The following is a 14,297-nucleotide window of genomic DNA, read 5'->3' on the forward strand; positions in this document are numbered from 1 at the left end:
TCTAATTAAGAGTTTCTTTGCCCATTTCTCCTGTTACTGGTCAATACCTGCATCCTGTGGCAATTCAGTATCCTCTAGTGTTCAACCACCACCACCATTTGCTTATGAAAGTGCAAATGGAGAAGTAGAAAACATTGCTCCTGGACCAGGCTTGTCACTTTGTGGACTTTTACAAGATGAGCCTAAACTCAGCTTATTTCAGTGGATATCTTCAAGGCCTCAAATGGAAGAGCAGTGATCTGTGACTTTTACTTGTAGAAGTAAACAAGCATCTATCTCCTCTGTGGTTTACTAGTGACCACTCTCAGAACCCCTTTCTAGAAGATGCCATCTCTGCTGACAAGTTCTTCACTTGCTTGTCTAGTTGTTATTTATTTCTTGGATTTTGTGGCAAATCAACAACATTCTCTATTAACTTGTGACCAGCATCATGAAACATATTCAAGAAAGTACATCCTCACTACCTATTTTTAATAAGGACTGGACTCTAGCCCCCTACTCCAGCAGCCATTTTCCTGTCTGCTACAGGGTAGATGAGATGCCAGCTTTTCAGTACTCAGCTATTTCCTCTGATCAATTTGTAGTCCAATCAGACTTTCACAAAAGCTTCAGTAGTGGTTTGTGAAAAGATCCCCTGTCTCCAGATCTGTCTTCCTTCAAGTCTGGAGGATGCTTAAAGCAGCTTATCTTGCGTAACACTCTCATCACTCAGTCTTCTTCCTTTTGAAAGATTTTTTTTCAGGTTATAACTGCCAATATCATATGAACAAGCATATTAAAAAATAGGAGAAGATATCACCACCCCATTCCTTTTCAGATGGGAGAAGGTAGTGGATGTGAAAAATCTCACACATTTGAAATTTCTGTTTTGATCAATTTTAGCTTTTTTTTCCCCCTTTTCCTTTTTTTCCTCCTGTAAGAAATGTGGGATAAGAAAGACTATTGGAAGAAATTCTAGCGATGGAAAAAGAAACAGAAGAAAAGTCTCTAACCCTCAGGATGCTCACAGTCTAAAGGTGGAGACAAAAAATGGACAAACTATATAAATGATAAATAGGAAACTTAATAACTCAAGAAAGACATTAGAATTCAGAGAGAATATGAAAAGCTTCCTCTATAAAATAGAATTTTAGCTTAGACTTAAAGAAGCAAGAAAAGTCAGGAAAAGGAGAGCATTTCAGACACGGGGTGGGGGTGGAGCCAGAAAAAGTTCCTAGAGGTGTAGAAGCAAGATGACTGGAGTAAGGTGAAAGAAGACCAAAATAGTAGTGTGTGTGTGTGTGGGGGGGGGGGGGTCTGACTTATAAAGGACTTTGAATTCCAAATAGAGGATTCTATTTTTCATCTGGGGCAATAACAGTCCACTGAAGTTTACTATATAGGGTGAGGGTATGTGACATGATCAGATCTCTGTTTGGGTTTAGTAACTTTAGTGACTGAATTGAGGATGGATTGAAAGAGACTTGAGGAATGTTGAGAGACAGCTTAGTAGACTATTGGCATAGTAAAGGGGCTAGGCAAAACTTCAGTGTTTTTTTAATTTGATTTCTCTCATTCATGATTTAGAGCATTTTTTTTTCATCTAGTGGAAACTTTTTCTTCTTTTGAAAACTGACTAACTTAACTTCCATGAGTTTTATTATCTGTAAATGGGCATAGTAATACTGAGCTCATTGAGTTCTTGTGAAACTCAAGAGCTTCATAATTTATAAAGTAAATTGTTAAAGCAACATATAAGTGTCAGTTTGGAATGATTTGGAAATGCCAGTATATTACTAGAACTGACAGTAAAAAAGAAGTAGTTTAATATTATTTTACAGCAGAGTAGTTCAGAACCTGCCTACATACCTATAAGAGAAATAATTTTTATTTGTTGCTTTGTTTTGTGATTGGCATTGGCCTGTGTTGACTCATTTCCATAAAGAGAAAGACAATTGAGTGCTTCCCTTTACAAATTTCTTTATGACCCTACAAAATTTGCTATTCTATAAAGCATATTTATGTACTGAAATAAGAGTTTTTTCACAACAGATCACGTACTTCATGTTGACAAATTAACAATGGAAAATACCCAAGAACTAAAACCAAAGACTTTAATTTCGATTTTCAGATTTTTACTTTTGGTTAATTCAGTAAAGGGGCACATGTTCAGGAATTGTAATGTGCCTTTGAGATTCAGTAATTCATTGAATATCCTTTTTAAATTAATTTTTATTAAAGATATTATTTGAGTTTTACAATTTCCCCCCATCTTACTCCCCCCCCCCCCCCCCCCACCAGAAAGCAATCTGTCAGTCTTTACTTTGGTTTCCATATTGTACCTTGATCCAAATTGGGTGTGATGAGAGAGAAATCATATCCTTAGAGAAGAGAAAAGAATTCTAAGAGGTAACAAGATCAGACAATAAGATATCTGTTTTTTTTCTAAATTAAAGGGAATAGTCCTTGAACTTTGTTCAAACTCCACAGCTCCTTAACTGGATACAGATGGCACTCTCCTTTTCTGACAGCCCAAAATTGCTCCCAATTGTTGCACTGATGGAATGAGCAAGTCCCTCAAGGTTGATCATCACCCCCATGTTGCTGTTAGGGTATACAGTGTTTTTCTGGTTCTGCTCCTTGGATATCCTTTTTACTGAAATCTTTTATCTCTAAGAGAACAAAAGTCTTCATCATTGGGGGAGGGGAAAGGTTGTGACTGGAGACACTTACATTGAAATAAACTATATTATCTTGTTTCTGTAACATGTTTATGCAATATTTAAATGCAAAAAGGAGGCTAATATAATGGATGTAAGGGGACCTTTGGAGTAAAGACTTGAATTCAAATTCTACTCCTGACACTTATTGACTGCATGAATATGTTGGTCAGATCAATCTCTTAGTATCTGTCCTAACTCTTAGACTGTATTTTAAGTTATAGATGATTTTCTGGTTCTTATTTGTGAAATGAATTTCCTCATTAAATCTCCCCATAGTGATGATATTAAAGATACAGGCACCATCTTTTCCCACTTTCAGACCAGACATTATCCATTGAGCTTTCCAAGTATTAAGGGTAAAATAAATGCAAGTGAGAAATAAATTATTTGTGGAGTTAAAAATTTGAAGAATATTAGTTTGTTTAGGCCACACTGAATCTGATATGTTCACTTTTTAAAAACTTCCTGTATTCCCAAAATTCTTTCTTCTCTTCTCCTCCCTTCCCCTCTCCTCCCCTTCTTTTCCTCCCCTCTCCTCTCCACTTTTTTATTGTTTCTCTTATTTTTTCCCCCACTGGTAGCTAGGTAAACCTGGGCTTGGAATCAGGAAGACCTGAGTTCAAATATATCCTCAGGTACTTACTGGCTTGTAAACCTAAGCAAGTCACTTAACCTCTATTTACTTCACTTTATTCACCTGCAAAATGCAAATAATGTTAGAACCTCTTTCCCAGGGTTGCTGTATGGACCAAAGGAAATAATATTTGTAATGTGCTCAGTTCAGTTTCTGCAACATTGATTTTTATTTTTTGCTTTCTGTTAATATTTTACATGGAATTTCTTATTTTATTTCTCTGCTGCCTTAGAACAAGAGTGTGCTGGCTTACTTTCATGATCTTTTGACTTTCTTGTTGTGACAGTTATTTTCCATCCATAATACTTTTAAAAATTAATTACAAAAATTATTAAAAAAATAGACAATAACAATCAAATATGAGAGTTAAAATTTTACATAAAACTAATGCCTTCTTGAGCTCAGTGTCCCTTTCATGCCAGCAGGAAACATAAAAGAAGTCCTCTGTGAAGGGCCTAGATGAGCTCCTGAGATCAGAGAGCAGACTTGGTTCTGCATTCAGTAGTGTCAAGTTGATAATACATTTGGAAGTCATTTGAAAGATGTCAGTGGAATGCAGTAGGCTAGTTAGGAGAAATACCAAACACCTAGTAATCATCATCATCATCATCATCATCATCATCATCATCATCATCATCATCATCATCATCATCACCATCATCCCGCAGTAATCATCTTTGTCCCTGTCTCTATCTTTATGTGTATGAGTACACACGTGTGTGTATACACATACACACATGCAATAAAATCAATGCTTAATGTGTTAATTTTTGCCGTGTTTTGGTTCCATAAAAATTACAAATTATGAATAACATATACTTATTTATCCAAACATAAAATAGCAAAAATAATGAAACTTGTAATAGAAAGATATCTAAGTTCAACTGAGATAGTCCCTGATTTCCTTCAATGTGAAACTAACTTCCTGTCTCTAAGGAGGCAAGGGAAAAATCAGAGATATTTTGAGGACCTAACTTTATTACCCTAAATTTACACAGGAGAATCTTCCTTTTTCTTCTTCCTAGAGTCACTTCCAAAGAAAGTCTGAAACTCCTAAGGGACTCTTTTAAAGCAAGAATGAAGGCTCAACTTTTTTCTCCTATGCTTTCTGTCCAATTTTGTTCTTCTCCCTTCATGCTGCAATATTGTATTAATAGTTTCCCCTCAGAAGTGTATCTCATGTATAATTTTCTGGAGTTGAGAAAACCAAAGTATTCATATCTCAATTGTCATGTCATTTTCCAAGAGAATTCTTTCATGCTTTCCCCCTTTTAACAAATGTATTAGCAGGAATAGGGGAATTTGAGCTCATAGTTGTTTGTCATTATTTTGTTTGTTTTGGTTTTTAGCTTGTAAAGTTTTTTTTTTTTAATAGAAATTGAGGATATGTTTTTTACGTGTTAGTGCACATCCATCTTCCTCTCTTCAGTCATTCAGATTTGACCTTGCTCTGCTAATTCATTAGTAGGTATAAGAAAGTAGCTTGCATTTTTTAATTTTCTTTTATTCCTTTTCAGTTAAATGTATGACTTTTGTTACTAATATATGAGGTTCAGATTACCTTTGTTTACCTTTGATATGGGTAGTCAGGACTCACTGAACCAAGATTGCTGGTTGGTTTCTGCATCAGAAGAATTTGAATAGTCTTGAAGACTGATTTATACAGCAAACTATCTTGAAGTCCCTGAATAATCACATATATTTTATCATTTTAATATGTTTATAGGTTGTTAAGTCAAACCATGAAGGATCATCTAGTAAGAGTCGCAAATGAAGCAGAATTCATTCTGAGCAGACAGAGAGCAGAGGATATTCACAGACATGCAGAATTTGAGGTAAGATGTCTTATTATGGAATGGCAAAAAAAATGGGTCACTTTTCTATGATACCTTAAGAGAAGGTGCCAAATTAAGTTAATTTTATCCTCACTTAACACTTCAAAAATTTTACTTACATAAATGCATTATATAATCAATATCATGTCTAACCTTTTTTAGTTTTGATGTTCTGTGGCAATACAATTAAATGGTTTCATTTAAACTTAAGAGAAATTGTTTCTACTCCTTTATTTTTACACGTTGAATTAAGAGAGGAAATGAGAGAAAAACGTTTTTTGGGTGTTTAACAAAGATTATAGTTTTAGCAATAGAAGAAATCTTAGTTTAGTCCAACCGAGTCGCAGAGAGGCTAAATATTTAGCAGACTCACATAACTAGTCTCAGGAAGTATATTTGAACTCAAGACTTCCTGACTTCAAGCTTCATACCCTTTCTATTATACTATGCTGCTTGCCTCTCAGAAGAATGGTGAGCCTCTTTACCAAAATTGAAGTTAAAACATTCAGATCCTGCAAATAGTTATGTAAGTTATGTAGTTATGTAAGATGTAGATGAGTTTCTGAACTTCAAACCCCGAGATTTTTATTTCAGTCAGACCTTTTTTCAGAAAACTATTAAAAGAGAACTATGTAAGCTTCTGGAGAGTAGGAGCTGTTTTCGTTTTTCTGACCCCAGCTCATATAGTAGGTTCTTGAAAAATGTTTCTTGATTGATGGATTAGAAACGTCCTCTAACAATTTAGATTCTTAAATAAACTGTAATTGACTTAGTGGTCTGGTACACGGAGAAGTTACTATATTTATACTACTACTGCAGGCGCTCACACACAGATGCATACACACATTCTCTCTCTCTCTCTCTCTCTCTCTCTCTCTCTCTCTCTCTCTCTCTCTCTCTCTCTCTCTCTCTCTTCTACCATAAAGCCTGGATTGGGTTTTTTCAGTCTTAGTTTGAAATTTATAACTGTGATGGAATAAATGCACTATTCCAGATGATTTATTAATATGTAAAACATTAATATCTACTTGTAAGAACATTGTTATTTCAGAATTTTATATTTGATGAATTTGTCATTTAATTGACATGGTACCATTTTCTTTTTAGTATTGCATAAGCACAAACATACATTTGTGTGTATCTGTGTGTAATGAATTAGGTCAGGTACATTTTTCAAGAAACTTTTTAGTGTTTGAATTTTATATGATTAAAGGTATTACCATAAGTTTAATTTTGATCCTGATTTCTGCCTAAACATATGAATTACTTCTTATCCTGTGAATGTTCTAGTTTCTCTTGATATTTAAAATAAAACCATAAGGGCTGAAACTTCAACTATATGTGCACATACCTATGTTTAGCATATTACTGAACTGTGTTGTGTTGTCTTTTAATAACATTTAGAAAGATGAAAGCATATTTTCCTTTGACTCTGCTTATGTTTTAAAGGTCATCTGTGGTGAACCTAGGTTTCATGCTGTGCATTGTTTAATAACATATCTGCACTTCATCTAGAACTAGGTACCCCCCTTCAGGAAATATAGATTCTATAGCAGTACCATTTGTGGAGGGTGAAGTGACTGGCTTATTTCATTTATTATGTTGTAGGTTTGATGACAGTTTGTAGAACTTTGTAGTATATCTCTTTAGTGCAATGCTTGCTAAATGTTGGAATAGGATACATATGCTTTTTTTGCTAACGTTTTATAGAGATGATCCATTCATGTAATGGCTTCATTGATTAGATAATAATAGATGACAGTACATGAATATATTATTCTCTTTTAAAATTTTATAGCTTCAAAGATAGGTTTAAAAAATTGAATGGAAATGCTAAAGCCTTGTACTTGATTATAGAGATATAGGCAATGAATAAATGACAGTGCTTTCTTTAAAATAATTTGTGAATCAATATATTATTTTAACTGTGACATCTGATAGGCATATGATAAGTAAGAATTTTATCAAATGATTTTCTTCTTAATTTTTTATATGCTTTGGTTCCTCTCTCTTTTTTTATTTTAAGGTTTTTTGCAAGGCAAATGGGGTTAAGTGGCCTGCCCAAGGCCACACAGCTAGGTAATTATTAAGTGTCTGAGGTTGGATTTGAACCCAGGTACTCCTGACTCCAGGGCTGGTGCTTTATTCACTGCGCCACCTAGCCGCCCCTTGGTTCCTCTTGATACTAACTTTATACTAGTTTTGCTGTTGTAGCTTTGACTCTCAAGGTGCTGGAATATAATAATTTTTTTGATAACTTTGAAAAGAAATAGAACATAGGCTATAACTTAATCTTTCATCTTTGAGGGAAATACAACTAGTGATAGCAACTGTGGGGAAAATATTAAAGCAACTTCTCTGGTGGCTCTGATGGGGAAGGCAACTCATCCCAGAGACAGAGCCATTGGAATCTAAACAAAGACTGAAGTACACTTTTTTCTCTCTCTCTCCCTATTCTTGAGATTTCTCATCTTTTTTTGGGGGGGAGGGGGTTTATGATTGCTCTCACAATAAGATTATTGTAATAATACAAAATAAACAAAAATCCTAAAAAAATGAATTTCTCTTTGGATTTCTAAAGTTCAAAACAGTTCTATTTATTATAGGTATGATACTGAATCAGTTAACAATGATTACTGATATTCCTTTGAAATTTTTTTTTGCCTTTTACAAGATGATTCCCTTTTGCCTTCTTCATCTATCTATCTATCTATCTATCTATCTATCTATCTATCTAACATACCTATCAATTACAAGGCATTGAAATTAATTGAAATGCCCAAGGTCATACAGTTAGGTAATTATTAAATTTCTGAGGCCAGGTTTGAACTTAGGACCTGTTGACTCTAGGCCTGGTGCTCTATCCACTGCGCTACCTAGCTGCCCCCATAACTTCTATTTAAAAACAAAAAGAGAACAATTGAAGGGGTACAGTCAGACTGGTGGATTAGAGGCAAGCCAACTAAACTCTTTCAATTCTTTTAATTCTTCATTAAAAAATTTGAAATGTCAGAACCAGCAGAAACTTAGAATGTGTCATTTTTTTCAGTCTGAGAAAATTTAGGAAGTTAGCTGTTTGGAGCCTACCTCAGCAACAGAAATAACTCTGGGTGCAATTGCAGCTTTGGGTGCTCTCAGGCCATTGATTCTAAGGGGGTCAGTAAACAGGTCAGAAAGCTTACAGGTAGCCCATTGCTGACTGAGTATAGCTAGCAGCGCTATTGTCTACATGCAGTTTAGGGTCACAGTTCTAAGGCAGATGGAAACACTGGGAGTTGTTCACAAGGGAGCAGGGCTTCTGGTCACAGTTCCAAGGCAAAGAGAGTCCTAGAGCTTATTGCTGCAAGGGACTACGAGTTCTCCCTGGTGAAGAAGCACAGTGCAGATCAGGAGAGCAATGAACACATCTTTGCCTCTTCATATTATCTTAGAAGCACCCCAAACTCATGTGAACTTGGTTTGAAAACAGCAATATGAAAAAGTCTGAAGCTTAGGACACCAACAAACTTGATTATATAAAGCTACTAAGATGTCAGGAAAGGCAAAAATGTAAACTTAGTAGAAGACAAATAATTTATTGAACAAATAATTAATTGAACCCAGAATCAACAACAGCAATGCCTGGAAGAGTTAAAGAAAGAGCTGAGTGTTAAAATTTGGAAAGGAACTGAGAAAGATGCAGGAAAATTAATAAAAGGAAATGAACAGTTTAGTTTAAAAAAGGCTCAAAAATACTGAAGAAAATAACAAAAAATGGAATTGACCTAATGGTAAAAGGGACCTAAAAATTAATTTTAGGGGCAGCTAGGTGGTGCAGTGGATAGAGCACTGGCCCTGGAGTCAGGAGTACCTGAGTTCAAATTCAGCCTCAAGACACTTAATAATTACCTAGCTGTGTGGTCTTGGGCAAGCCACTTAACCCCATTTGCCTTGCAAAAACTTAAAATTAATTTTAATAAGAAAGCTTCTTAAAAGTTAGAATTGGTTAAATACAATAAGTCTTTGAATAAAATAGTTCCTTAAAAATTAGAATTGGGGGCAGCTAGGTGGCACAGTGGATAGAACACTGGCCCTGGAGTTATGAGGACCTTAGTTCAAATCTGGCCACAGAAACTTAATAATTATCTAGCTTTGTGATCTTAGGCACATCACTTAATCCCATTGCCTTGCAAAAACTTAAAAAAAAAATTAGAATTGGGCAAGTAGAAGTTAATCCCAAAACAGCAAGAAGCATTACAAAGAAGTAAAAAGGAAAAAAAAAATAGAAGCAAATGTGAAATATCTCATTACAAAAACACCTGTCTTGATAAAAGAGATCAAGGAAAGATAATTTAAGAATTATTGGACTACCTGAAAGTCATTATCAAAGAAAGGTCCTTGATATCCTATTTCAAGAAATTATAAAGCAAAAATGCCCCAATATCTTAGGCCCAGGGGGCAAATTAGAAATTGAATGACCCTTCTGATCATTTCCTGAAAGAGATGCTAAATAAAACTTCCAGAAGTATTATAGCCAAATTCCAGAGCTCCCAGATCAAAGAAAGTAGCCAGAAAGAAACAATGCAATTATTCGTGTTGATGTGAACTAATCTCACCATTCTGGAGAGCAAATTGGATCTATATCCAAAGAACATTAAAACTATGCATACCTTTTAATCCAGCAATACCACTACTAAGTCTGCATCCCAAAGAGATCATTTTAAAAAAGAGGAAAAGATTCACATGTGCAAAAATATTTATAGCAGCTCTTTTTGTGGTAGCAAAGAATTGGAAATTGAGGGGCTACCTATCAATCTGGGAATGACTGACAAACTGTATGGTGGAATATTATTGCTCTGTTAGAAATCATGAATGGGTTTTGAAAAATCTTTAAAGATTGCATGAATTAATACTGAGTGAAATGAGCAGAACCAGAACATTAATAGCAACATTGTGTGGTGATCAACTAAAATAGATTTAGCTCTTCTCATCAGGTCTTCCAACAGGTTTTTGATGGAAAATACCATCCACATCTAGGGAAAGAATTATGGAGGCTGAATGCAGATCAGAACATACTCTTTTCCATTTTATTTTTTGAAAAGCAATGGGTTTAAGTGGCTTACCCATGGTCACACAGCTAAGTAATTTTTAAGTGTCTGAGGCTGGATTTGAGCTCTGATCCTCCTGACTCTAGGGTAAGTGCTCTGTTCATTGCGCCACCTAGTTGCTCCTCTCTTTTCCATTTTAAAAATTGGTTTTATGCAATATAAAGACTAACAGACTGCCGTCTATGGGGGGGGGGTGGGGGGAGGGAAGCAAGATTAGAGGGAAAATTGTAAAATTCAAAATGAAGAAATAAATTTGTTTTGTGCTCTGTGTTTTCCCCCCCTCTCATGATTTTTCCCCTTTTATGTTTTTTTTAGATTTTTACAAGGCAATGGGGTTAAGTGGCTTGCTCACGGCCACACAGCTAGGTAATTATTAAATGTCTGAGGCTGGATTTGACCTCTGGTATTCCTGACTCTGTGTCTGGTGCTCCATCCACTGTGCCACCTAGGTGCTACCCCCCATTTTGTTTTGATTCTTTTTTCCACAACAGGATTAAAATGGAAATATGTTTATGGAGATATATAGTTATATACATATAACTATATCGCATTACTCGCTGTCAAGGGGGAGGGGAGAGGGATGGGTAGAGAAAAAATGTTGAGCGCAAAATTTAACAAAAAAAATGATTGTTGAAGACTCTTTGCATGCAGCTGGAAAATTAATTAAAAAAGAAACAATTCAGATATTTTGGAGCTATAGTCAGGATCACATTAAAGGATGGAGGGCTTGGAATATGCTCTGGAGGGCAAAGGAGCTAAAATTACAACCAAGAATAGCATATTCAACAGTACTTGAGTATAATCTTTCAGGGGAAAAATGGATTTAATGAAATAGACAACTTTCAAGAATTCCTAAGGAAAAGACTAGAGCTTGAATAGAAAATTTGACATTCAAATAGAAGACTCAACTAAACGTAGAAAGGTAAACATAAAAAAATAATTATAAGGAGCTTAAACTTTACATTCCTACATGGAAGATACTTTGCTGAGGTGAGGGGAAAATAAGTACATTTAATGAATTTTTGGTGGAGTAATAAACCAATACAGTCATTTTAAAGACCAGTTTGCACATAGACCCAAATAGCTATAGAACTATGCATACCCTTTGTACTCTATTAAATCTTTACCCCAAAATGATCATAGAAAAAATACTTATTTGTATAAAAATATAACAGCTCTATGTGGTGGCAAAGAATTGACAATCAAGAGGACATCCGTCAGTTGGGTCATGGCTGAACAAATTATGGCATATGGTTATAATGGAGTAGTATTGTGCTGTTGGGATTGATGACATGGATGGTTTCAGAAAAACATCGCAAGACCTAGATGAACTATGAGAAGGAAGAAAAAAAAAAGAACTGAAAGATCACTGTGGATGGTAACAGCAGTATTATAATGATGATTAAGGGTGAAATTGTCTTCTGTGATGAGTGTGAGATCAATGATAAGACCAAACAACTCATAATGAAAAAAAAAATGTTATCCATCTCCAGAGAGAGAGAGCTGATAAACTCTTTATTCAAATTGAAGCATAATTTTCTCAATTTATTTTTCTTGTTTTAAAAAATCATATGGCTAATTTGAAAATGTATTTCCATATATAATTGCTATTTTAAATGCCTTATTAGTGGGTGTGAGGCAGGGAAAGAATTTGGGACTCAGATTCATTAAAAAAGAATGTCAAAAACTAAAGAAATCATAGGAAAAAGAAAAGAAAAAAAAGCTGTCATTCCCTCTCCCCACCAAGTTCATCTCTATTAAGTACTGTAAAGGGCAGAAATAATAGCAATTTGTAATGCAGACACAGGCTGTTTATTAGTCTGGCTTTGTATAATTGGGGGCTTTTTCCTGCATTGTAACATTGAATTTTTATTTCAAACCTGGAAGAAACCTATTTCTCTTACCATATTTATTAGAGTAATCACCAGTTGAGAAGATAGTTTATTTGTTGTCAGTGAAATTTGGGCAAAGGGCATGAGTCTAAATGAAAACTTGGTTTATAAATTGTCATGAATAATTATTGAAGTTCATTATAAAAATTTAACATAAAATTCAGAAATTTCAGAGTGAAGAGAGGGCTTAGAAAACATGGATGTGTCACCATAGTCTCAACCAAATGGGAACTGAATCACTTTTCAGAGTCTCATTGTTGTCGATGCAATGGGAATTCTTGCACTTCTCAATGCAAAAATCTTGATGTTGTTTTTGATTGATCACCTTACTTTCATTTTTTTGTTGAAGTAGTGAATTTTTTTTCTTTTGCTCTATGTATGTTATATAATTCCTGAAGTAAGGTTTAGACTCCTTAGCTTTCACATTGGAAAAGAATGCTTTGAACATCATTGAACTGAGAGGATTAATTAAATATTATGCTGTGGGATAGAGTAAATTTGTAGACTATGACATTTAGCTCATGGTAGGCCCTAGATTTGGATAGGTGCTGAATGAGGTCATAGAGCCATTAAAACCTTGCCCAGAAGAAAGAGTAAACAATAGAAACCTGAATATACTTAAAATAAACTAGACCCTATTAGCAGTTATCATGGATGCTGACTCCTGCAGAGCAAATTTTTTTAGTCTCAGTATTGGAAATCATGTTTCTTAAAAGATCCAATGGATTTGGGGCTTGTAGAACAGATAACTTCCTTATGAGTCACTGAAGTTTTTTAATGGGAGAAAAGCCTATCTATAGTGATTCTATTCTAACAAAAGCCAACAAACCTTTTATTTAGTTTTTCTATATTATTAATAATAGTCTACTTATTTAACATTAAATTTTATTTTCCTTTCTTCAAATACCAACAAGTAATTTTAGTTGTGGTCTTTGTATTTTGTTGAAAAAGTATTGTCAGCTATCTATATTTCCTTTTATTAAGAAGATTATTATGATTTTCTTTATCATCTGTGTATTTTTGAAATCTGGACTTCTTATTATCACTAGCACTTGTCACTTTCATAATAACCTCTCATGACTTTACAATGGTTGTAAATCATGTTCAGCAACCAACTTCTTTGTATGATTTCTCCTCAGTAATTAAATCTAGTATTTCCAGCTACTATAAAATTTGTTGCCCTTTTCTGTTCAGTTATGCTTCCTCATGCATAAAACTCAAGACTTCCTCTCAGTTTTAATTCCTATTCAATACTGTTTTATAGACCAAGGTTTTGCAGTAATAAACTGTGCATGGTTTACTTTATGACTCAAGCTGAAATCTGAATCTTAATGGTAGTACACAGATCGTCTTGGTTATAGTAGGGTCTAGAGCAAATTTGGTTTTGTTTTATTCTTAATAATTATAATAAATATAGATTTTTGTTTTCTTAATCTTATTAGCATATTTCTGATGATACATAATATTCCTCTGTTGTCTCTGTATAATTGTGTCGATTAGCATAACTCTCACCTTGATTATAGGATTTTAATATTACAAATTTCCTATTGGAAGGAACCTTCCAGGCTGTTTATTCCCAGTCTTTAATTTGATAGATTAAGTACTATCGTCCAAAGAGTTCAAACTACTTTTTCAGAACACAGGTAGAGGTGAAGATGGAATGTGAATCCTCTGTTTCCAAATCTGGAGGCCTTTGCACTACAGTGGTGATATTTGGGAGGACAATCCCTTCTGTAGAACTATTTATCCTAGGACTTCCTGGTGTAAATTTATGTATCATCAAAGGATGATTCTTAAGTCAAATGAGAAAATTTAATGACCAGCATTTTATCAAAGATTTCAGAATCTTTGATGAATTTTACTTTTTCATTCAGAAGGTATTGTTTTCTCTTCATCTAGTCTTATATTTCAGGAGGTTTTCATGTGTAACATTGTTACAAGCCTTTTAACTAGCAGTCTAGTTGATTCTTAAATTATGGGTGGATAGATGGGAAGATATAAAGAAAGTCAATCTGTGAGGAGGATACAAACTAATAAATCTTTACTTATAAAATGCCTGGTACCTTCTGTAGATAGAGTGGTATAAGGTAAAGACCTAATGACGGATTGGATCTGCAGTCTTAGCATTAACCTTTCTAAGGTTGTAT

The 14,297-nt window shown here is 34.5% G+C and overlaps 1 protein-coding gene across 4 annotated transcripts in view; it reads left to right on the top strand.

The window, feature by feature from the left end:
- Window positions 1-14,297, top strand: part of LRBA (LPS responsive beige-like anchor protein) — an 832,197-nt gene that overhangs the window by 359,763 nt on the left and 458,137 nt on the right. For all 4 annotated transcript variants that reach the window (XM_074229149.1, XM_074229148.1, XM_074229150.1 and 1 more), the window contains exon 35: window positions 5,063-5,171. In XM_074229149.1, the coding sequence (XP_074085250.1) occupies window positions 5,063-5,171 (109 nt within the window). The remainder of the gene's footprint in view (window positions 1-5,062; window positions 5,172-14,297) is intronic.

Source organism: Macrotis lagotis, chromosome 3, assembly GCF_037893015.1.
Source record: "Macrotis lagotis isolate mMagLag1 chromosome 3, bilby.v1.9.chrom.fasta, whole genome shotgun sequence".
NCBI classification, from domain to species: Eukaryota; Metazoa; Chordata; class Mammalia; order Peramelemorphia; family Peramelidae; genus Macrotis; species Macrotis lagotis.